General features: G+C 41.6%; 10 protein-coding genes across 10 annotated transcripts; 3 read left to right on the forward strand and 7 right to left on the reverse strand. All coding sequences in view use genetic code 12, as the record gives it.

Annotated features, from left to right (window-relative positions):
- Positions 1-6: 6 nt before the first annotated feature.
- Positions 7-448, reverse strand: PICST_35218 (predicted protein; the record flags this gene model as incomplete). The annotated part of the gene is made up of 2 exons (XM_001383134.1): positions 7-285; positions 404-448. The coding sequence occupies 2 exons, from the start codon at positions 446-448 to the stop codon at positions 7-9; spliced, it is 324 nt and encodes a 107-aa protein (XP_001383171.1).
- Positions 449-4,365: 3,917 nt separating this feature from the next.
- PICST_69865 (predicted protein) lies at positions 4,366-7,513 on the forward strand. Its single transcript, XM_001382598.1, has one exon. It carries the CDS (start codon positions 4,367-4,369, stop codon positions 7,430-7,432), a length of 3,066 nt encoding a protein of 1,021 aa, XP_001382635.2. The 5' UTR covers position 4,366; the 3' UTR covers positions 7,433-7,513.
- A 14-nt stretch (positions 7,514-7,527) lies between these two features.
- Positions 7,528-11,121, reverse strand: HST6 (ATP-dependent permease; the record flags this gene model as incomplete). The annotated part of the gene is made up of 1 exon (XM_001383135.1): positions 7,528-11,121. A coding segment is annotated over one exon (3,594 nt), but the record flags the coding sequence as incomplete, so codon positions are not given.
- Positions 11,122-11,591: 470 nt separating this feature from the next.
- PICST_30171 (predicted protein) lies at positions 11,592-12,953 on the reverse strand (the record flags this gene model as incomplete). Its single annotated transcript, XM_001383136.1, has 1 exon — positions 11,592-12,953. The coding sequence occupies one exon, from the start codon at positions 12,951-12,953 to the stop codon at positions 11,592-11,594; it is 1,362 nt and encodes a 453-aa protein (XP_001383173.2).
- Positions 12,954-13,222: 269 nt separating this feature from the next.
- Positions 13,223-14,119, forward strand: PICST_55251 (predicted protein; the record flags this gene model as incomplete). The annotated part of the gene is made up of 3 exons (XM_001382599.1): positions 13,223-13,309; positions 13,367-13,928; positions 13,956-14,119. The coding sequence occupies 3 exons, from the start codon at positions 13,223-13,225 to the stop codon at positions 14,117-14,119; spliced, it is 813 nt and encodes a 270-aa protein (XP_001382636.2).
- A 51-nt stretch (positions 14,120-14,170) lies between these two features.
- Positions 14,171-14,713, reverse strand: PICST_30173 (predicted protein; the record flags this gene model as incomplete). Its single annotated transcript, XM_001383137.1, has 1 exon — positions 14,171-14,713. One exon carries the CDS (start codon positions 14,711-14,713, stop codon positions 14,171-14,173), a length of 543 nt encoding a protein of 180 aa, XP_001383174.1.
- A 161-nt stretch (positions 14,714-14,874) lies between these two features.
- Positions 14,875-15,873, reverse strand: PICST_40944 (predicted protein; the record flags this gene model as incomplete). The annotated part of the gene is made up of 1 exon (XM_001383138.1): positions 14,875-15,873. One exon carries the CDS (start codon positions 15,871-15,873, stop codon positions 14,875-14,877), a length of 999 nt encoding a protein of 332 aa, XP_001383175.2.
- Positions 15,874-17,423: 1,550 nt separating this feature from the next.
- PICST_41967 (predicted protein) lies at positions 17,424-18,158 on the forward strand (the record flags this gene model as incomplete). Its single annotated transcript, XM_001382600.1, has 1 exon — positions 17,424-18,158. A coding segment is annotated over one exon (735 nt), but the record flags the coding sequence as incomplete, so codon positions are not given.
- A 334-nt stretch (positions 18,159-18,492) lies between these two features.
- On the reverse strand, positions 18,493-19,140 carry OPI3 (Second and third steps of methylation pathway for phosphatidylcholine biosynthesis; the record flags this gene model as incomplete). The annotated part of the gene is made up of 1 exon (XM_001383139.1): positions 18,493-19,140. One exon carries the CDS (start codon positions 19,138-19,140, stop codon positions 18,493-18,495), a length of 648 nt encoding a protein of 215 aa, XP_001383176.1.
- A 1,036-nt stretch (positions 19,141-20,176) lies between these two features.
- On the reverse strand, positions 20,177-21,739 carry JEN11 (carboxylic acid transporter protein; the record flags this gene model as incomplete). Its single annotated transcript, XM_001383140.1, has 1 exon — positions 20,177-21,739. One exon carries the CDS (start codon positions 21,737-21,739, stop codon positions 20,177-20,179), a length of 1,563 nt encoding a protein of 520 aa, XP_001383177.2.
- Between the last annotated feature and the right edge of the window lie 1,204 nt (positions 21,740-22,943).

The raw sequence follows: 22,943 nt of genomic DNA on the forward strand, positions 1-22,943 counted from the left end.
AATGATCTACGGCAAGTCCTTCAACTTGCGCTCCACCACGTCGATTTTATCCTGAGGAGTTTGCTTCTTGTCTGTTCTGGTTCCTACTCTAATGTCGCTCTGGATTCTCACCACCCCTTGGCCATGGAGTAGCTTGTGCATCTGGCCAATCAAGTCCATGACTTCATTCCACGGACCCTCTATGGTGGTTCCAGCACTGTGCAAGGTAGTGTGCAAATGGGACTGCTGAGCTAGACGAGTGATCTGAGTAACTTCATCTGAAACAGACACAGAGCCCGTTCCGATCTGATAAGGTTAGTACTGCAAATGAGAATTCATATCACTATCCCCTAGTTCAAAAAATACAATAGGAACAAAGATAAGAAAAAGTAGACAACTACCAAATTCGAAAAAGAAAACATACGGGAATCAAACAAACATCAGCAAGACACGGAATTGTAACGACCATGACGATGAGACACTTCGATACCCCAAAGCAAAGCAAATAGTATCTTGTTAGGACGAAAGTCTACCGAAATGAAACTATCCCGCAGCCTCTGATCGAGTCAGGTGCGCAGTCACGTGTGCCTATCTTTGAATTTTAATTTGATGTCAATGTTTGTGTTGGTCGCATGCGTGCGTGATGTTGGCTAATATTTTCCAGATCCTCAAGGGTCTCGACACAAACTGAGATTGTTTAGCGTCTCTAGTTAAAAAATACTCCCATCTGATCCAAAATATTTGCAAATATTTACTAGCAGCACTCACGGCTCAAACGTTCAATATTACGGGCTTTTGATGTAATACGTACCAAGTTCCATATAATAAAACACAGATTAGCCGCTATTAGCTGCACAAGCAAAATGTCGGCCCTGTTCAGCTAAGGAACTCCAGGTTGCAATGCGGTGCCGGCGGAATATTTTGTGTCTTATCTCTGCTTACGTATTAGGCGGCAGGTGGGGATTTTACTCCACCATTCTGGGATACGGCTTTCGAGTGTTCACAAATTGACCCCCAAACAGAGGAATACTCTCTATGGGTGGCTTCTCGTAAATGTAGCTGTGCCAGGAAGAGAATGTTGTCATCTGGGAGAGTTGGAGTTTGCAGGTTGGAAAGTTTCTTTTTTTCTGTTGCTAATCATCCAATTGCAACTTGTGTGTATGTAGGTTAGTGATCAAGCTTTCGGTGCGGAGGAATAATTCCAAGCTGAAACATGCGGACTCAAGATTCGCTACTCTTACAGATTAATATCTTATCTCTGCTGAAGTGGCGCAAAATGCAACTGCCAGCCGTGCCAGCCAATAGGAAGCCACCAAAAAAGACTGTGGTTCGCGGAAATTCGGTCACTCAAAAACTGCACTCCCCAATTCTATACAATACCGCACAAAGAGATCGTAGTTACAAGCGTCTCCGTGCAGAGAACAATACTAAATGACTTGGGGGGCAGCCCGACACTGACGTCCTGGGGCAATAATTAGAGTTCCGGGAGCCTAGGCGCTAGTTGCAGCTGATAATTCCAAAGATTTACTAAACCTTATAGCTTAAATTGCGGACAATTCCATCCGCGAAAGTAGGAGATCAGCCCCTCACTTGTTGGCGAAACCATGACTATGACAATGACAATGGATAAGTCGAGATGGGATCATCCTTGTTATGACCATTGTTCTTGTGAGCTCGTTCAAAACGACCGGATTTTAAATTCCCATCCTGCCCTTATCGAGCTCATGTAGTTGCAGCTGTCGCTGTGCAAATAATATGGATATTTTGTATGTTCCCCCCATGCAGAGTCCTTTTGCAACTGGTAGTGCAAAAATATTTGCACAACCCATGTATATCCAGATCCACCTAGGATGACGGGAGTATGGACGACCTCGGCAATTACAGCTGAAAGTCCCATAACTAAAGTAGTTGCGAGGACTACTTCCGCCAGCTCTTGGCGCGTGAATGAAGTAGAGCCACGTCGTGAAATGAACCAGTTCCAATATCTTCCAATTTCCCTGCTGCTGACCACGGATCACAATACCTCTCCATCTCGAGCAAATTTGTGCTACCTCTCCAGAAATCCTAGGGTGTCGCTAAACCTTGTTCTGAGCCATTTTTCAACTCGCCATCAAGGTAGAAAGATTGTCCCATTTCTAGACGATTTACAGTTTATTTTGAAACATCAGCCTTGCCAGCAGCCCTTAATATCACCACGTAAATCACAATTGTTTCACTCAGTTTAATGTGTGGAATAGCCGAAATGATTTGCTGATAATAAGCCCAAATAGGCTTCCTCTATTCCACTGTTCCTAGTAGATAAAAGTCTTAAACCCGTTTCAGTGCATCTGATTCCAGCCCGCGAAGTTTATCGACTCAGCCTAAAATCTAGTTTCTTATCTGCGTCTGCTGCAACATTTCTTCATTTCTTCCTCAAGTAGGGTTTAGAGAATATTCGTAATCTTTTAAAATACTTATAGAAACCTTCCATAGCAATTCAGAGCGATTACTTTGTTTCAAGTACTCCACTATTTTGTTGTCGTGGAAGATTTGTTTCGAGTGTAAAATATAGAGTTTTCGTTGTAGAATCTCTACAGGAAGTACACTTCCACCATATATGCCGATGAATTTTGCATTTTGAATGTGATTCTGAACAAGATAGCTACTTTGGGAATGCCCTGAAGGTGGAAGGAAGCCACTTTCTCAACGTTCATTGCTCCATTGAAGCGAGGATCGTTGCTTGAGGTGCAACCATATAGTGGTGCGCAAAGTTTGTCGTATTTTGTCGTCTTTCGGGACTATCTTCGGACTGTTTCACGGTCCCTGCCGTTTGTTATAAGGTACTCTTCCCAACTTGGTGTGAGTTTTGGAAGCGCTACTCTTTCTGGATATATCCTTCGTGGCACAGCAAGGCTATTTAACTTGCTGTTTTGCACGCAATATTGATTTACGATTTGGCTTTTGATCAACCAGTTAATTTATAAGTTATTAGAGATGTCAAATTTGTCTAGATCAGAGTTTTGCAAACGCGCCAACGTACTGGAAGAAAAGGATGAAGCTTTGATCAAGTTCGCCTACGAGAACTCCAAGACCCTTCCATTCAAAAAGGATGAGAACTACGAGAGAATGATCTCTGGAATGATGTAAGTAATTAATGTAATTTTGTGTTTAAATCCTGTGAGGCTATAGATAACGAAGAGACTAACATTTTAGCTACAACCCGTACGAGAAGAATTTGGAGTTTGCCAGAATGTCGGTAAGAGACGACATGAGAGACTACGAGAAGTTTCGTATGAGAGACTACAAGACTCCACAGGAGTTCAACAAGGCCAAAGAGGACCACTTGAAGACTTTCATAGGTTCAGTTGGTGAAGGTGCATTTATGGAGTCGCCTGTATATTTTGACTACGGGTTCAATACCTTTCTTGGTAAGGGATTCTATTCCAATTACAACCTCACAATTCTCGATGTGGCGGTGGTTAAGATCGGTGACTATGTAGCATGTGGACCTAATGTCTCGTTTATCACTCCAACACACCCTATCGACCCCACCTTAAGGGGCACTGGGATCGAGAGTGGATTATCGATTATAGTAGGAGACAACGTGTGGATCGGTTCTGGTGCTACCATTCTTCCTGGTGTCACCATCGGATCTGGTTGTGTGATTGGAGCTGGCTCGGTGGTGAATAGAGACGTTCCAGACAACAGTTTGGTTGTTGGCGTTCCAGGCAAGGTGGTGAGAACCTTGGATCCACAGGATAAGTCGTTTGACTTGCATGCTGCTCTCAAGGAACATGGATTGGATTACATTCACTAAAAGTTTACAGGCAGAATAATTTAGATATGATACAATATGATACGATATGACAAGTTATAGGATATGAATATGATTTGAATAGATACAAATACAAAGATAGAATAAATTACAAATTAGTAAAAGTCTTTGCCATACGATGGAAGGTCTGGTTCTCTCTGGTTCTCGATTTCTGTACTTGTTTTCTCGCTATTTTCTCACTATTTTCTCGCTATTCTTTCACTATTCACTTCTCTCACTATTTTCTACTCTCACTATTCTACTTTCATATTCTACTCTCACTATTCTCTATTCCATATCCTACTCTCATATTCTACTCCCTAATCATCTTTCGGATGTTAGAAACTACAAAATCTACTAGATCTCCGCAGCATACAGCATGTAGAAGTGCTTTCTCGCTGTTGCCGCAATTCTCGCTAAATTCACCCATTTATTTTTGCACGCTCATACCCCCATATTCGCTCTTGCATTCCGTAATCTATCTTCCATCTGTATACAGTCTTTTTTCACTCTTCATTCACATATAAATCTCCACGCATAATTATTAGTAATTTCCACCACTCTTCTTCTCGCCACATCACACTATCCTCCACCATGGCCGACAGCATGCTTGTAGACTCGCCTGTACCTCAGGAAATCGACGAGGGCCTTTACTCTCGTCAATTGTACGTTTTGGGCAAAGAAGCCATGTTGAAGATGCAGAACGCATCTGTGTTAATTATAGGCTTGAAAGGCTTGGGTGTAGAAATCGCCAAAAACGTTGCTCTTGCCGGAGTCAAGCTGTTGAGCTTGTACGATCCCGAGCCCGTAGCCATCTCTGACTTGTCGTCGCAGTTCTTTTTGGACGAATCGGCTGTTGGCAGCAACCGTGCTGAAGTCACTGCTCCAAGACTCGCTGAACTCAATGCCTATGTTCCCATCTCCGTCATTACTGACTTGTCTGAGGCAACTTTGTCAAACTACAAATGTATTGTTGCCACCAACTTGCTGTTAGAAGAACAAGTCCGAATCAACACCTTTACACACGAACGGGACATTGGTTTTATTGCCGCCGACAATCGAGGCTTGTTTGGCCAGTTGTTTGTAGATTTCGGATCCAGTTTCACGATTATCGACCAAACGGGCGAAGAACCACATACGGGGATTGTTTCCGACATTGAGGCTGACGGAACTGTCACCATGCTTGACGATAACAGACACGGCTTGGAAGATGGAGACTACGTCAAGTTTACGGAAGTCGAAGGAATGCCCAAGTTGAATGATGGAAACCCTCACAAGATTGAAGTTTTGGGCCCATATGCCTTTAGAATTAATATTGATGAATCTTACGGCAAGTATGTCAAGAACGGTTTATATACGCAAGTCAAGGTTCCCAAAGAAATCCACTTTGAGCTGCTTTCATCGCAATTGGCTAATCCTGAGTACATCATTTCCGACTACGCCAAGTTCGATAGACCTCCCCAGTTACATTTAGGCTTCCAGGCTTTACAAGCTTTCCAGACGAGACACTCCGGGAAATTGCCCAGACCATACAACTCTGAGGATGCTTCGGAATTGTTCCAATTATCCCAAGAAATCGCAGTACAATTTCCTACCATCTTGGGAGAAGCTTCTGTAGACGAGAAGTTGATCAAGGAATTGGCCCACCAGGCTACTGGGGACATTCCAGGAATTGTAGCCTTCTTTGGTGGTTTAATTGCCCAGGAAGTGTTGAAGAACTGTTCTTCTAAGTTTGGCCCAGTCAAGCAATGGTTGTACTTCGATTCGTTGGAGTCGTTACCTTCCAACGAAGAGTTTCCCAGAACTGCTGAGACAACCAAACCACTTGGTTCGAGATACGACGGCCAGATTGCCGTCTTTGGTAAAGCTTTCCAGGAAAAGATCGCCAATTTGAAAGTCTTCCTTGTTGGTTCTGGTGCCATTGGTTGTGAAATGTTAAAGAACTGGGCCATGATGGGGTTGGGCAGTGGACCTGATGGTAAGATTATAATCACTGACAACGACTCAATTGAAAAGTCCAACTTGAACCGTCAATTCCTTTTCAGACCAAAGGACGTTGGTAAGAACAAGTCTGATGTAGCTGCCGTAGCTGTTCAGCACATGAATCCAGACTTGACGGGTAAGATCGAGTCAAAACTTGACAAAGTGGGCCACGAGACTGAAAATATCTTCGACGATGATTTCTGGAAAGGTTTGGATTTTGTTACCAACGCTTTGGATAACGTCGAAGCCAGAACCTATGTAGACCGTCGTTGTATCTTCTACAAAAAGCCTTTGTTGGAGTCGGGAACATTGGGAACTAAAGGTAACACGCAGGTAGTTATCCCTAACTTGACTGAATCATACTCTTCTTCACAAGATCCACCTGAAAAGTCCATTCCCTTATGTACTTTGAGATCGTTCCCAAATAAGATCGACCACACAATTGCTTGGGCCAAGTCATTGTTCCAGGGTTATTTCTTTGACTCTCCTGAAAGTGTCAACTTATACTTGAGTCAACCAAATTATGTAGAACAGACTTTAAAGCAGAACCCGGACATCAAGGGCACGTTGGAAAACATCTCCAACTTGTTGAATAAACGGCCATACAGCTTCGACGATTGCATCAAGTGGGCACGTTTGGAATTCGAAACCAAGTTTAATGGTGACATCAAGCAACTTTTGTACAACTTCCCAAAGGATGCAAAGACGTCTACTGGTGCTCCGTTCTGGTCCGGTCCAAAGAGGGCTCCAGAGCCCTTGGTATTTGACATCAACAACTCTGACCATTTCAACTTTGTAGTTGGTGGAGCCAACCTCTTGGCTTACATCTATGGCTTGAAGGCTCCTGTTGCTAGTTTCGACGATTACAAGAAGGTCATTGATCTGACTAAAATTCCAGAGTTCACTCCTAGATCAGGTATTAATATTGCTGCAACTGAGAACGAAGCCGAAGAACAGGAAAAGACTTTGGCTGGATCGATCGACGACAACGAAATCAGAAAGATCGCCGCTTCTTTACCTGAGCCAAGCACTTTAGCCGGCTATAGATTAAATCCTATTGAATTCGAAAAGGACGACGACACCAACCATCATATTGAGTTCATTTCGGCTGCTTCTAACTGTAGAGCTTTGAACTATGCCATCGAGACTGCCGATGCCCACAAGACTAAGTTCATTGCTGGTAAGATTATCCCAGCCATTGCCACCACCACAGCATTGGTGACTGGTTTGGTCTGCCTTGAGTTATACAAGGTTGTTGACGGAAAGGACGACATTGAGCAATACAAGAATGGTTTCATCAATTTGGCCTTACCTTTCATTGGATTCTCGGAACCAATCAAGTCAGCTCGTGGAAAGTACAACAAGAAGGATTTCGACCAGATCTGGGATAGATTCGACTTAGAAGGTAACATCACCTTGCAGCAGTTGCTTGACCACTTCAAGGAAAAGGAGGGTTTGGAAATCTCGATGTTGTCATATGGAGTGTCTTTATTATATGCCTCATTCTTCCCACCCAAGAAAATCAAGGAAAGATTATCATTGGACTTGACGACTTTAATCAAACAAGTCAGCAAGAAGGACATCCCAGACCACGTGAACTACTTGATCTTTGAAGTTTGCTGCGACGACGAAGAAGGTGAAGATGTTGAAGTTCCTTACATCTGCGTGAGTATCTAGATTAAATGATTTATAAAGTTACGATTACAATAGAAATAACATAAAGATATTATATCTCGATTTTGAATTATAGCGACCATTACATTATGATATGATTACCTTTGCTCGACTATGTAACCATTCTTGACCTTTATTATTCTATTAGCAACCTTCATTACCTCAACATCGTGAGTAATCAAAATTATAGTCATTTTGCCTCGTAAAGTAGTGTTGATCAAATTGATAATAAAGTCAGTATTTTCCTTATCCAAGTTTGATGTACACTCGTCCAAGATCAACACCTGTGGATCCCTAATTAATGCTCTGGCTATTGAGAGCCTCTGGCTCTGGCCACCAGAGAGAAGCGAATGAGAACCCTCGCCGATTATCGTATGGACACCTTCAGGCAATGATAGTACATATGAGTACATATTGACGTATTTCAAAACTTTGTAGATCTTATCCATATTCACTCTTTTCTTTGGATTGATACCGTAAGTTAAGTTATCGAAGATGGTGCCTTCAAAGAAGCTGGGATTCTGAGGAACAATTGTAATCGTATCTCTTAGATGGTCGATATCTAGCCTCATTATGTCATAGTTCGATAGAAATATACTTCTATCACCAGCATTGTAGAGTCTCATAAGCAAAGAAGCAATAGTGGACTTTCCTCCTCCAGATTTACCTACTATAGCACAAATGTCGTCCTTATCTATATTGAAACTGACATTCTTGAGAACGTTCTCTTGCCCAGAATAACCAAATTGAAGATTGTCAAATTGTAGTAAAGGATTGGTAAAATTTCTGTTTATCGTGATGTCGCCATCATTCTCGGCTTCTGAAGGCGTCATATTCAACAACTTGATAATTCTAGTTCCAGCTCTTTGTCCTCTTGCAATTTCCGGGAGTTGGTTCATGAGGCCTGCAGCATTGGTCATCGTTAATGTCAAGATCGTAATAACTTGCAAAAGCTGTTGTTGGGTATATTCATTCTTACCAGCGAGTACCATACCGTAGTACAAGATTGTTCCTGTTGCTATGGCGTTACAACCTTCGGTAAGACCAAGCCCAAGGCCAGTCTGAAGTGCTCGTATAGTACCTCTTTTTCTAATGCGTTGAATATTGCAATCAAACTCCTCTTTAAAGTAGTTTTGTAATCGAAGGATGGTTATGGATCTGATAGCTGTGAGAGTTTCGTAATTGTGATTTTCCAATTTTGCAACCGTAGACTTATAACAATTCTCAGACAGTTCCAACAAAATACCGTATACTCTTGTAACTGACAAAACAAGAGGTACAAAAGATATCCCAACCAAAGCCAACTTCCAACCTGAAATAATTGACCAAGTTACTCCAACAAGAACCATGACAACTAGGTTGAGAGCCAAAGAGAGAAATTCAGAAACAAGATTCCGCAAATCTCGAGAGTCATTCATGAGTAAAGCTGTAATTTCAGAAGCCTTAGTATTTTCCAAATCAATAAAAGACATATCCTGTTCATTGATCTTTTGGAAACATAGCTTTCGAAGTTTTAATATCCACTTTTCACTACAGAATGAAAGAATAAAACTGGATACAAAATGAGACCCGCCACTAGCAACAGAAATGCCTACAACAATTAGAGACCACAATTTGAGTTTGTGAGTGATGTTAATGCCCACAGAAGCTTCGACCATGCTGGAGAGTAACCTGGAGAAACTAAAGGAGAATACGGGACCAGCAATTCCACTGAAGACAGAGAATAGTAATCCAACTGCTATCCATGGTTTTGTTTCAATAGTATGAAAGCAATACTTTAGTATTGCAAGAACACAATAAACCTCATCAGAATTGTCATCTGCAATTTTTGAACCAACATTCTTCTCCAAGTCTTTGAGAATAACTGGATTGGTCAAGTAATTGTACTCTACTGATTTTCTAGGAATTGGGTCTATAACCAGGCTTGTCTTTGATTCAAAACTAATTTCGTCATTGAACCTCAGAATAATCTCTTGATCCCTAACTTCCTCGAACAAACCATGGTACTTTACAGAACCATTTTCCAAGACAATGACATTGTCATTGTCATTTAGATAGTCTAGCTCGTGAACAATTACAATTGTTGTCTTTCCCTTTCTCCATTCTCTTATTTCGTTGAATAATGGAATTCTCAATCTGTTATCTAATGCGCATAATGATTCATCAAGGATAAGGATTGGAGTGTCCCTCAATTTTGCTCTAGCTATCGCAACCCTCTGCTTCTGGCCACCCGAAAGAGTAGAAGAAGAAATAGTGGTGTCTATTCCATCTTCGAGTCCTTCTACGACTTCATTCAAACGGGCAAAAGAAAGCGCATCCAGTATCAACGATAATGGAACACTATTTAGCGAACCATATTTATTAACAACCGACACCGCCAAATTGTTCCTGAGTGTTTGATTGTAAATTGTAACTGATTGTTCAATAACTGTAATAGAATCTGTTATCCAATTTCTGCTCAAGGTTGAAATATCATGTCCGTCGATCGAAATGGTTCCTTCATTATTGCTATACATTTTCAACAATAGTTGCGAAATAGTTGATTTTCCTGAACCAGATTTTCCAATGATAAATGTCAATTTTTGAGCCTCAATTGTAGCAGAAAGATTGTTAAGAACTTGTCCTTCTCTTCCTGGATAATGAAAGCAGACATCTTTAAACTCTATTCTTCCTTTACAAATGGCAGGCTGCAAATAATGGCTCTCTTCGTCAAGAACTTCACCTTGTGACAACATAAATTTGGAAATCATTGAAGCTGCAGCTCTTGCGGTATTGAGACTGGATAGAAGATTTGCTAGATCAGATATAGCAGCTCCCAACATTAAACAAGAGGTGAAACAGGTAAACACTTGATTTATATCAAGATCTCCAATACTAATCATATAGTTTCCAAACCAGAACCCTTGGACAAACATCATTATCGATAATGTTCTTAGAATTCCTGAATTGCCAGCCATTGCTGCAGCCAACTTGAAGTATACCCCAGCTGACATGTCGATCAACCTGTTGAATTTTGCTTGCTCTACATATTTTCCATTGAATACTCTGACAACAGACGCACAGCTTAAACACCAATCTAATATTTTGGCGGCCAGAGCGTTCAATCTGTTTTCCTGATCTGCAGCCTTGTAAGTCAATCTGCCAAACAACCACGAGAATATGGCCATAATTGGAGATGTTGCCATGATAACTAGTGTCAATGACCAGGAATGATAGAGTGAAGTTATCAGCAAGGCAATAATACTAGCAATGGATTGAACCAATAAACCAATAACTTCCGAAGAACCAGATCTCAATTCTTCAACACAACGATTAACCTGTGAGATCTGACCAGATGTACCATCGACAGAGTCAAACCATTCCATTTTTCTGGAGAGCATTAGTTTGTAGAGTTTTGTTCTTGCTCGCAATTGTTGTCTTTCTCCAAATTGCATCCAACAAGAAACACCCAAGAATGTGAATAGCATCTTACAACCGCCTATAGCCATGATGAGCAAACAGAGTAGACGAACATCAGAAATGAAGATTTGATAATCCGAATAGTGACCAGAATAGAAATTGCTAAGCCTGGCAAAGATTTTACCATATACCAATGTTTGCAAAGGGGTAGCAGCTGCAGCAATGCATACATTTATGGTTGCGAATATGAAGTAGGGGATATCTGATTTCTGGAAGAACATCAATACGCTTTTCCTTGCCTGAGCTTCCAATATTTGGGGTTTAGCATCAGTAACTTCTAGAGATTCCTTTGTTTTAACCAGTATGATTCCCTTGTTGTCTGACAATTCGTAGCTGTTAGGCTCAGAGAATTCCGAGTAGCCAGTCTCAGGGCTATTTACATAGACGTTGATATCAGAAGTTTTATCCTTCATAATTAATAAATGCGTGATTTATGATAATCCAGAAAACTCTAAGCACAAAAATTCCAAACACTTTCGTCACATTTATAATCTTCACGAAACTCTTGCAACCCCTGAAATCAGTGCAGAAAATGGGTGCAAAAAATATTGGTCGCAAATATTTTGACGTTTTACCTGCGGTCCCAGGAGTTGCCTATTTGAGCGGCAACAATACAAAAGTAATTGTACATTATAATTATTAACAGGGTCATTATGGACACATGGATCGTGTCTCTCTACTTATACATATATTACCTCCATATCTACTTCTGCCTCCTTTGGAGAAGTGGAGACGAGTTGAAGGTACTATTATTATTGGTATTGCTGGTATCGTTCGCCGTGAGATACAGCGAAGCACTCGACCTTACAACCATTTGCGAATGTGGAGATTGCAATCTCGAAAAGTCTCTTGGAGGTTCCAGCTGCTCTTGTAGGATATCTTGCATCTGGTATTTCGACAAAAGAGTAGCTTGTTGCTTGAGACGATTTTCTAACTCCTCCAACTTTTTTGCGTCTTTTGATCTCATGTGCAGCGATGAATTGCGATAGCTCCCAAACGCCAAGTTGGTGACAAGTAAACTGCCAAAGATAAGACAGACCAAGAATACTAGCGACTTCCAGCTGATGGGTCGGATAAAGCCGTTTACGATATCAGCAAAAGTCTCGGCCGTTATTTTAGACTTGCCTATGAGTTGCGGATCGCTATTCATGCACTTCTCCCATTCTGTACATTTTGCTTCAAGTAGTGGAGCTCTTCTATTGCAATTATTTCTTTGGTAGGCACGCTCGCATTTGGCTATTTCCGCAAATGCGTTCAGAATATACACCTCGAGTTTGTGGTTGATATCGGCGCGGATGGTTTTGATGAATATGAACACAAAGTAGAGTACAATAGAGATGAGAAGCAAGTTGAAAAACAACTGGAGATACAATGAAAGCACATATGGGATGGCCGGGTCGGTAACCAACTGCGCGGCGAACGACTGTTTACGATTTTCAGATGATTCCCCAAACTCGTTATTGTTTTTTCTCACTTTTTCTTCGTTCAAATTCAAATGTAAATTCAGTTCCAGTTCGTTAGTCAAGTCTAAGCCGCTGCTACCTCGGTTTTTATCTTTGTTGATTCTAGATCTGGTTCTACTATTGTAACTTGTGTTCAGCTCCAATTCGCTGTTGGATACATCATCCAAGTACTCCTTTCGGTACGATAGAATTTCCTTTGTAGGCGAAAATATCACACGAGCACATTTCACAGGATTCAAGTCACCGTTTCGACTGGCATAGTTAAGCTCTGGGTGTTTTCTGAGTAACGATTCCGTTATGGAGAAATCCTGTGTTTCGTTTTTTACATTGTTACTAGATTTATCCTTACGATTGGAGTTCGATCCATTCTTCAATATCGACTGCAAGCCGTTTTTCTTTGGCGACAAGGAACGGTTTGGCGTTGACACGTTATTGCTGGCAAAGTTTTTGGCCAGAAGCATGTCTGTAATGTCCACTGGCGAGAGATTATCGTTGTCGTTGTTGTATTTGGAGATGGGTGTGGAAACCAGTCTGATTCCATCTTTGGAGATGGGAGAATTCCGTTCGAGCACCGAGAACCCGTACGAGGAGGAGTCGACCATCACAAGGTAAAAAGGTTTGGAATTCTGAACAAAAACTGGAGCTTCTAGAAAAACAATTACAGGAATTTGTTTAAATATGAATTCATAAATTTAGTAGATATTTTTATTATTTAGACAGGCTTTGTTTGTTTTTCGCGCTTGGATCAACTCCAGTAAAATACATTAACCAATATTCTGATATTTACGCGCAAATACAAACTCGCGTATATACAGACACACTATACCGATTTCCCCAGAATTTTTCAGTTCTCTTTCCCATACCAGTTGCCATGTCTGACAAGTTGAAGCTGCTTCAAGCTTTCAGATTCAAAGATAAGGATGCCGAGAAAGTAGTCGCGAATTCAGAGAAAATACAGGTTGACAAATTGGTTACCAGACCAGTTCCTCATAAAGTCACTAAACCTACTACGAAGAAAAGAGTCAAACCAACTCTGAATACATACCCTGAACAGTACAAAGATGTCCGTCCCTCTCTAGTAGAGAATTTGACTCTTCTATTTATAGGATTTAATCCCGGAATGGAATCCTCACTTCAACAACATCATTATGCCCATTTCTCGAACTTGTTCTGGAAACTCTTCAACCAGTCGGGACTACTATTGCAATGCTTGGGAGTACTAGACCCACAGTACTTACTGCATAACTACGATAATGATGAATTACTACAGGTCCTCGTTAAAGATGGGACGACGTACGCCAAACCAGAACACGACTACGAGCTTATAAAGTACAAGATCGGGTTTACAGATTTGATATTGAGATGTACACGAACGGCACAGGAACTTCCAATGGCCGAGAAGCTTGCCAACGTCCCCAGATTGATAGACGAGTTCAATATGTCTAGCAGCAAACACATTGTGTTTATTGGCAAAGGAATATGGGAGGTTATAGTGAAATATGTGGAAGTAGAACTAGGAATCAAGAAGGTAAAGCTTTCGAAAGAGACTTTTATGTGGGGACTCCAAGACTCTCAGAGTGTATCAGCTCTGAGAAGTGATAAAGACTCCAGGTTATATGCTCTAGTGCTAAAGAAGTTCCAGCTGAAGATATCCGCTGATTCTAAGGTCTTTGTTTTTCCAAACACGTCTGGGTTGGTAGGTTCGTTGAAGTACGAGGAGAAATTGAAGTTGTGGCAGGATTTGGCAGATGTCATCTCAAAAACTTGATATATACAGATAATTATTACAATAGAATTATGGTAGAGTGGTGCAACAGGGCTATCGCCATATCTTGTAGAACACCTTATCTAAGTCCTTAGCGTACTTGGCCTTAGTTTCGTCATTTACATTATCACCCAACTGGCCAAAGTTCTCCACAAACAACTTATCTATAATGTATCTGATTTGATTGCATTGTGGTATACTCACACAATCGTCATAATAGAGCTTTTTCAACGCAGCCTTCTGGATTTCCATACACTGCGATGTTCTCTTGATTTCCTGAGTACATGGGGTCTCAAGTCCAGCAAACTTCCAGCTTTTGAAACACTCCAACACCTCCTGCTGGATCTCAGCACAGTTGATAGAGCAGACCTTCTTCGCATTTTCAACGTGCTTGTATCTTTCAAACTCATCTGAGTAAGTCTTGTCCTTTTCGGCCCTGAGAAGCACTTCGTTAACACGCTTTTGCTCTGGAGAAACCTCGAAAATGGATCTGTGGTTTGGTTCTGGGTTAGTCTCAGTGAAAAATTGCTTTAAATCTTCAGGCAACTCTTTGGCGATCTCTGCCGAGTCGCTTTTTTCAGAAGTAAACGGCCACATATTAGAGCAGAATGGACTCTACAGTGAGATCAACGACACTGTTGGCGATAATGCTAACTAGAAAATGTTCAATATATTACTGCTGTGAAGTTAATTTCTATATACAATTTTTCATTAATGTTGGATGTGGGTCACGTGAAAATATCGAAATCCAGTTCCAACTAGAAACTTCGATCAAGAATACCTTCGAAGAGTCTGGACACCTCGAGCTCAAGGAGGTTTAGTAGCTTCTGGGCGTCGCTCTGGATGTGTCTATTTGGCGGTTTCTCAAGAAGACGGTTGAGTTTTATCCTTATTGGTTCCAATTTCGACACTATGAGTACTCTCAAGCGTGATACTATAGGAATTATACGAATAAGTTGGGTGCTATTAGCCTTCTGGGGCTTTCCTGAAGATGCAACGTAGCCGTCGATTACAACAGATAACTGAAGATCGATTTTTTGAAAGAATGTAAAGAAGTACAAAAGTTTGACATTGTCAATTTTGACATTTCGTTCATCGATATGATCATCAAAGATGGATTCGTAATGGGATAGATAGTCTTCTAGATCTCCTAGGAGTTTGATATAGTATTCGACCTGACCGAATAGTTCATTCTTCTTGTGTATTGAAGTCCAGAGAAGATTGACGATCGCCTCCAATTCAGCCAAGAGATTACTGAATGAATAAAATTCTATTACTTCAGTCTGGTTACGAATAAATTTACGCTGGATCTGAAGCAAATTCTCATCAATGTAATTGACTAACTTGCTCTGCTGTTGATTGGATATAGCAGCTATTACCGGAGCAGCATCAAAGTCCAGCCTGAGGATTGCGTAGCCTTCGTCAAACGGAAATGTAAACTGCTTCAATTCCAAATCTACATCTTGAAAGCTGGTTTCCGAGTCCATTTCTTGCATGGAAACGGTGGCTCGACTTGGCCAGCGATTACCAGTAGATGTATTAGATATACTGGTTGGAGCAGCAGTGGCCGAGTCTTGCCCAATTGCGGCAGCTGAGGCTACAGTGGGAAGGCTGGTAGTGCTGTCTGGGTAGTCCGAATCGTACAAATCTGGGTTGAGGTCGATATCGGCCAATGTAGTTTGCGGAAGTTCACCAGTAGGCAAACTGGCTACCTCTTCGTTGGCGGCCGGGTGCACAGGAGTTGGGGGAGTATCCATTGAGGTTTAGTAGAGTGGTGGAAGGAAGATTGAATGGTTGGATTGAGTCTGAAAAATTATAGGGCGGTGCGGCTAGAGATTTTCTGGGGTGACGGAGAGTGCGTGATTGAGAATACCGAGACTAGCGAGAACGGTACCAAAGGTGCTTGAAAAATAGTGTGATAAATGATAAGAGGAAGCGGCTGGCCACTCGTATACTTATATTTGGAAGATAACTGGAGATCCAGAGACAGTTTCTGGCACAGTGATCATTTCCAAAAACCCCGACAGTCAGAATAGGACCATTTCGTAGAATTGCCAACAGCCAAATGGAAGGTCATCAGTGAGGGAGTCTGTCAGTAATCAGGCAGACACTTTCAGTAGATTCTGCCACCAGGAGTCAATCGAGCTGTTTCTGCTTAGAACTTCAGCTTTAAGAGTACGCTTACATATTCTTCCTTCTGACCTCGAGGTCACTTCTGCGCTGAAACAAAATTCGCTCTTATAGTACATCCCTGCCTTTCGCTGAAAGACTGTTGCGGCCCCAAACCCCAGCTGCTGTTCCGGTGTCTCTCGCTAATATTCTCGCTATTTAGTATCTCCCATCTCGGCCCGTTAGCCAATCCCAGTCGCACCCCGGCCGACTCTCGCTATTTGGCGCGTGACTTGCTGATAAAGAGTCGCGCTGCCACAATACTGACATCATCGCCTTAGCCATTTAGTCTTATCGGGCTCTGGTTGGCATCTCAGATTTCATTTGTTCTTTTCTCTTTTATTTCGGTAGATTTTGATTTTGATTTTGATCTGGACTTTGGTCTTTTTGCTTGCATTCGTTTAGCCTTTATTTCTTGTATCATTTTCACCTTCATCTTCGTGCTGTCGCATCTTCAGATCTCCGGCTTATCAGCGCTTATCCAAACCCCTCACAGGATCACAGCACAATCTCATATATTTTTGAGAATCACCACAACATAAAGACTCATACTCCACACCAAGAACAAACCCCTATTCGTCCGGCTGTCGAATAAACCACCAAATCATACCTATAGTATAATCCTAGTATTTAATCTAGAGCCTATTTTACTGCAGTATTATAGAACTCTCAAAGCTATAGAATTATCATCATATCATATCCATTAGTTACAATACTCTCCTGACAATTATAAAAAATGCCAGTGACAGAGTCTCAGGGCGTTCCTGACCTCAAGCGCTCCGTTAACGAAGACATACCCAAGTTGGAAGGGAGGAACATACATAACGTCTTCAAAGAAAACGTTATACTGAAGAATGACCCCATGGACGTTTCTGACGATGGAATGGATATCTCCTCCGTTTCATCATGCGAAAAGAATATAGCATCAAATGTTTTCGACGACGAAATCATCACCAACGACGATGAAACCAATAATACGAATAATGCCAATAATACCAATATTATTAGCAACAATGGCAACACTGCCAATAATACCAAAACTGTCCATCAAAGAGAAAGTAAGATCTCACTTAATAAGTCAACCAGACTCGAGCCGTCTTCATCTCACTCGTTTCGGTCCAAGTACTCGTTGGACTACTTCGATGCATACAACTACCAGGTAAGAAACCACAATAAGGTACCTCGGTTCATGAACTCTTACCTTCGATCCAACGCGGTCTATGTAGGCGAACAACAGTCGGGAAAGTCACGTTTCCACATCAAGGTAGAGTTGAAAAGCATCGATCTCATGAACCTGGTAGTCACGGGATTTCTCCAGATTTCGGGACTCACTGAAGACCATTCTGAAATCATTACGTGTTTCAAAGGTGAAATCATCAATAACCCCATGAATACGTATTTGTGGCAGGATCGAGAGAAGAAGTCTCCCAACGACTACAAGGTGAGAAATTTTTCGTTCATCACAGAGAACAAGCAGTGGGGCTCTTTTATCAAGAACGACTTCGAACACTGGAAAAAACTCACAGGATCATCTACTCTAAGTGACGAACAGTTCCAGCAGCGCTTGGAACGTATTCTGCGGGGCGAAGAAGACCAACAGTACTTGTATATGCGGTGGAAGGAAGAGTTCTTGTTGCCAGATTCTCGAATCAAGCAGATACTGGGAGCTTCCTTCGAAGGTTTCTATTACATTGTCATGAATATCGGCTCGGAAGACCATGTCAACTACTCGGCTCCATATGTGCATTCCACCACTATAAGTCCCGGCTCTATCAGTGGCTTGTACTACCACAAATCGTCAGAAAAGTTTCAGTCGTTGAGTCTTCGGTATGTTGAGGATCGGGGTGTATCCAATACTTTTCAGTTCTACTAATCTCTCTGAGAAGATTTCTTCTGGATATATTAGTTAATGGTTATATACTGTTGTGCTATACTAATTGTATGATAGTTGTTCATAATGGATACCAGTTATAAGATAACAATATTCACACTAGTGTGTAAGTTAGGATGCCACTTATACTTTTCCAGATTAACTAGTAGCACCATACGATACTGCTTAGACAAGATGAGTTACATGATACTAGTCTTATACCGTACTATACTATTTATATTGCTTAATTATTGATCGAAAGCTCTACATTATATATGATCTCTATGTGCATTGGGTTATGCTTTTATATACATCTATATACTGAGATAGCATGGTTTTAGTTGTTCTTCTTTTGTTCATCTCTAGCAGCGTAGATCTTGGCAGTGAATGGCTCTTCAAACAAAAGAGCGATTTTGTACATGACGAAAACGAAGCCAGCGACAGCAATACCAGCTGGCTTACCGTACCACAAGGCAGTACCTAAGAAACAGAGAGTGGACCCGTTATACATGGGATTGTCGTTCACGTTGAAAGGGAAACCAGTTACTCTTTCATTCATCAAGATACCAAAGTAGTCTCCCAAGTAAGTTCCTGTGACCCCCAAGGCATACATGGAAGTAAGAACAAAGATGTTACCAAGACCAAATGTAGCTACAGCAGCAGCCTTGACCAAAACTGAATCGACCAATGGCTGGAAAGTAGGTTGCTGCAAAAGGGCATCATGGTAGACGTGGTCTCTGTAGATTCCCAACGAGAAAATGGTGATAGCCAAAAGGTAGCAACCAGTTTTGGCTGAGCCTGCGATTTTGGTGAGGAAGTGAGTGTTGTATTCAAAACGGGCAACAATGTTCCAGAAAATCGGGTTAAACGCGATTGTGGCCACGGCAAACTTGAGCTGGCAATTCAAGTCGACGTAGCTGCCAAAATTGGTGGCAAGATGGGTAAGATCAGCTGGCAAAGTGGACAACTCCTTGACTATGGACATGGCGAGAAATTAGCGATAACTGACTTGTGGGGGAGCACGTGATGATAATGACGATAGTGAACAGTAATCAAATCGACAATTGTAAGGAGAGGCTATCACTACGCAAGTACTGGTACAGGAGAAATGAAGTAGAACTGAATCAAACAAGAAAAAGGCTTAAAGTGAAACTCAACCAGACAAGAAAATGTCAAATTTTCGGCGATCTGAAAATCACCACTATTTATACTCGTGTGGGCCGTTGAATCAAATCGGTTGCAACTGTTTGTTGAGTCAGTCACGTGATTTTATCGACGCATGTGATATTTTGAGGGCGAATAGGAGGTTCGGATAATAGAGAGATAGACAGGTTGTTGGGTTCGGCGAAGCTACTCGAAGCTGTAGAATTCTGGCGACAAATAACGACTTTCGGTACATTGAGTGGATTTGGAGAATTGTTTACGGTTTGCTTCAAAGCGGTGGATTTTCAAAATAATCACGAGACATTCTGTAAATGTTTAAACTATGTAGGATAGCAAAACTCTGAAATTTTCCAGATCAATTTTCCGGATCGTGATTTCTTTTGCCATTTACGGGTGAAAAAGATCTTCCTCTGGGCGTCGAACTTGACTCAGGTGCTTTTACTTCACAGGGTTAAGAAAGCTCTGGAACGGGCTTTTCACTACAGTCGTGCGACTTCTGGAGCCACCAAGAATACACAGCCGTCTCCAGGCTATTGGCATATCGTCCACCAACAAAACTCTATAGTACGTCCAATATAACTTCAGAGAAACAGAACATATTTTGAGCATTCACCGAAAGAAGGCGACTTTTGGTCTAAAAGTGTGCGTTGATGACATCAACTTTGCGCTTTCTGTTTGTCACATTTTTTCGCAGCTAAATGCAACTCTAATCTCGTCACTGATTTAGATCAGGAGACAATAAAATCATCTCGATTATACGATGTACTCTTTACATGATGAGTCATATCCTGTTTGTAAGTTAGGGTTCATTAATCATCGTGTACTATAGTGGTATTCTAAAGTATTTACCTAGGAAATCAAGCCTTGTTGGTCAGCAGCATATCACTACTAGAACCTTCTTCAGGAACTTCATCGAGGTAATGAACTTCCAAGTCTCTGTGGAATCTTTCTGGACCAACAATAGTAATGAAAATCATGTAAGCAAAAACAGCACCGCAGAAAATACACACAACCTTACCGTAGTCATAAATGCCATCTCCAAGGGGGAATCGTTCACCTAATCTGGCCTCGATGGTAGAAGCAGCAGACGACGCAAGGTTACCCAATTGGTAGACAAGACCAGACAAGAAAGCTCTGTGAGTGGCATTGACCAACTCAAGAAGATGTATAGGGGCAATACCCCAAGCACCCATCACACCGGCATTCAACATAGCATATGCCCACCATTGCAGTTTAGCGTGCATGAATGCTGGGTAAAGGAAAGCACCACACCAGATCATACAGATTATGATAGAAAGTCTTCTGCCGAAGACTTCACTGAAAGAACCAACAACGACACCACCGACAATACCTGCAAGGTTGCTAACAACGACAATGACAGTTCTGTAGTCAGAATCAACATTGTACTGTTTGGTAAGAAGAGTAACGTACAAATCTTGAGAGCCATGAGTAGTGAAGTTGAAACCAGTCAAGAGAAGAACAAGGTAGATAAACATCAACCATTCGGTTTTGATAGTCATCAAGGCACTCTTGTCAAAAACCTTGGAAAATCCTGTCTTCTCAATGTCACCATTCATTCTCTTCTTCGATTCCTTGATCTTGAGGTAAACGGCAGATTCAGGGAAGGGCAATCTCCATACAATCAAAATAAGAGGAAGACCAGCGCTGAACCAGAAAAGTGATCTCCAGCCTTCACCTTCTCTGTAGGTGCCTTGGAAAGCTCTGAAAAAGACCATTGCAAAAATGTAACCCAACGAGTAGCCAGGCAAGAAAAGACCGGAAAGGACAGATTGTGCACGTTTAGGTTGATTTTCCAAAGCTGTAACACTGGCAACTGGGTACATGGCACCCATTAATATACCAAATAGAGCACGAACGCCTAAGAATTGAGCGTAAGTTTGAACAAAACCAGTACCGACTTCGACAATAATAAACAAGAGACAAATAATGATGTATGGCCATTTTCTACCGTAGTAATCTGCCAATAAACCAAAAATAAAAGCACCAACAGATCTGAACATTAACACCAAAGTTAAACCCCAAGTTATCTGGGTAGTGTTAACATTCAAAGTAGCAGCAATATAGGGAGCAGTGACAGAAACACAGAAGAAATCCATTGAGTCTACTGTCCAGGCAAAGAAACCCAAGAAGTAGAAGTTATAGTCCAGTTTTGACATCGATTTCAAAGCAGGTACGGGATTGACAAGTTGGTACCACTTTTTGTCGGTGTGGTGGATTGGCAAGTCAAACAAAGTAGAGAGTCTAGTTGAAGCATACTTCTTAATGGTTGGCCAAGACAAGTCTGGCTTTTCATTGAAGATCTCTCTAGCTACCTGTTCGATTTCATCGTCCACACGCTCCACCTGGTAGTCGGAGGGTTTGGAGTTGAGGTACATTAGATCATTCAGTTTCGCGTCCATTGTGTTTATATAAAGTTGATTGAGAATGTGAGGCTACAATGATGGAATTGAACTTAGATGGGATGGATAGTTTTCGCAACAATTAGATCATCAAATTATTGTGGTATGCAAATATTGAATATATACATATTCTCATCGCTCCTCCTCAATAGCAGAGTGCTATCCTTATATAATTTCCTGAAAGTAGTCAAGCATTTTCTTTGTCCATTGTTCCAAGTTTGAAAAGGCGTACTTTAGCAGTCATAGCTATTGACCCTCGCATGTCACCACAATGATCCCCACGACTAAAAGGTGCCCGCAAAAAAATATCTCTAACGTAATGCGGGATCGACAAAATATTTACAGAGTGAGCCATCGAAATAGAAATTAGCCGCCAGAAGAGGCAAATCCAAATACCGAAGCTCAGCTGACTCTTTGCTGCACATGTATGATATCCATGTTACATATACATAAATTACTAGCTTAAAACAACACGTGTAGTATGGCAATTGGAACATAGTACATGTAAGAGTGCCAACAGGGAGGTCTGGTAAACTCGAGGCCCCGGTCCTGATCCGAGTGCCACGGAGTGCCTCCCCACTCCGAGTGGGTCCATAATAATTGCAGCAACAACTATCATTCATATGTGGGGAAAACATAGTGAATGCAGTCGCATATTTCAGCCGCTGATATATTTTCTTGAGTTATTTCTTTGCTATGCTAATTCTCTTCCGTCACAGCGTGGTTGCTGGATCCCTTGACGTTACATTGCTCAAATGTAGATCCTAAGTATTAAAACGTTAGGCAAGTGTTCGGCATCGCGTTCGGCATCGCGGCTACTAAAATCATGTCTTGGTGTACCAATATCTCAGCCACTTCTCTTGTATGCTGAGACTCTTAATCAATAAAAACAGTACCAGTTGCAACTTCTATTGGAAGAAAAGAAACCAGTCCTTACCCGGGGATCCTACCACCACATATTGATGTATGTAGTTGATCACTAATTCGACAGAGACCCAAACCAAATTGTAAGTCCGAGCAATAGACATTATTGACGGACACCTTCCTACTTCTTGGCAAGGGGTGGGGGAGGAAGAGTTTTGCTGAGATCCCCCAAATTCATAAAAATACCAGACCAAATTGGGAATTTGGTTGCTGTTCACACATCAACTGCCTGCAGACCAGGGGTCAAACAGTTTCACCTCCGGCATTGTTTTCTAGATGA

The sequence above is a fragment of the Scheffersomyces stipitis genome, chromosome 2 (assembly GCF_000209165.1).
Source record: "Scheffersomyces stipitis CBS 6054 chromosome 2, complete sequence".
NCBI classification, from domain to species: domain Eukaryota; kingdom Fungi; phylum Ascomycota; class Pichiomycetes; order Serinales; family Debaryomycetaceae; genus Scheffersomyces; species Scheffersomyces stipitis.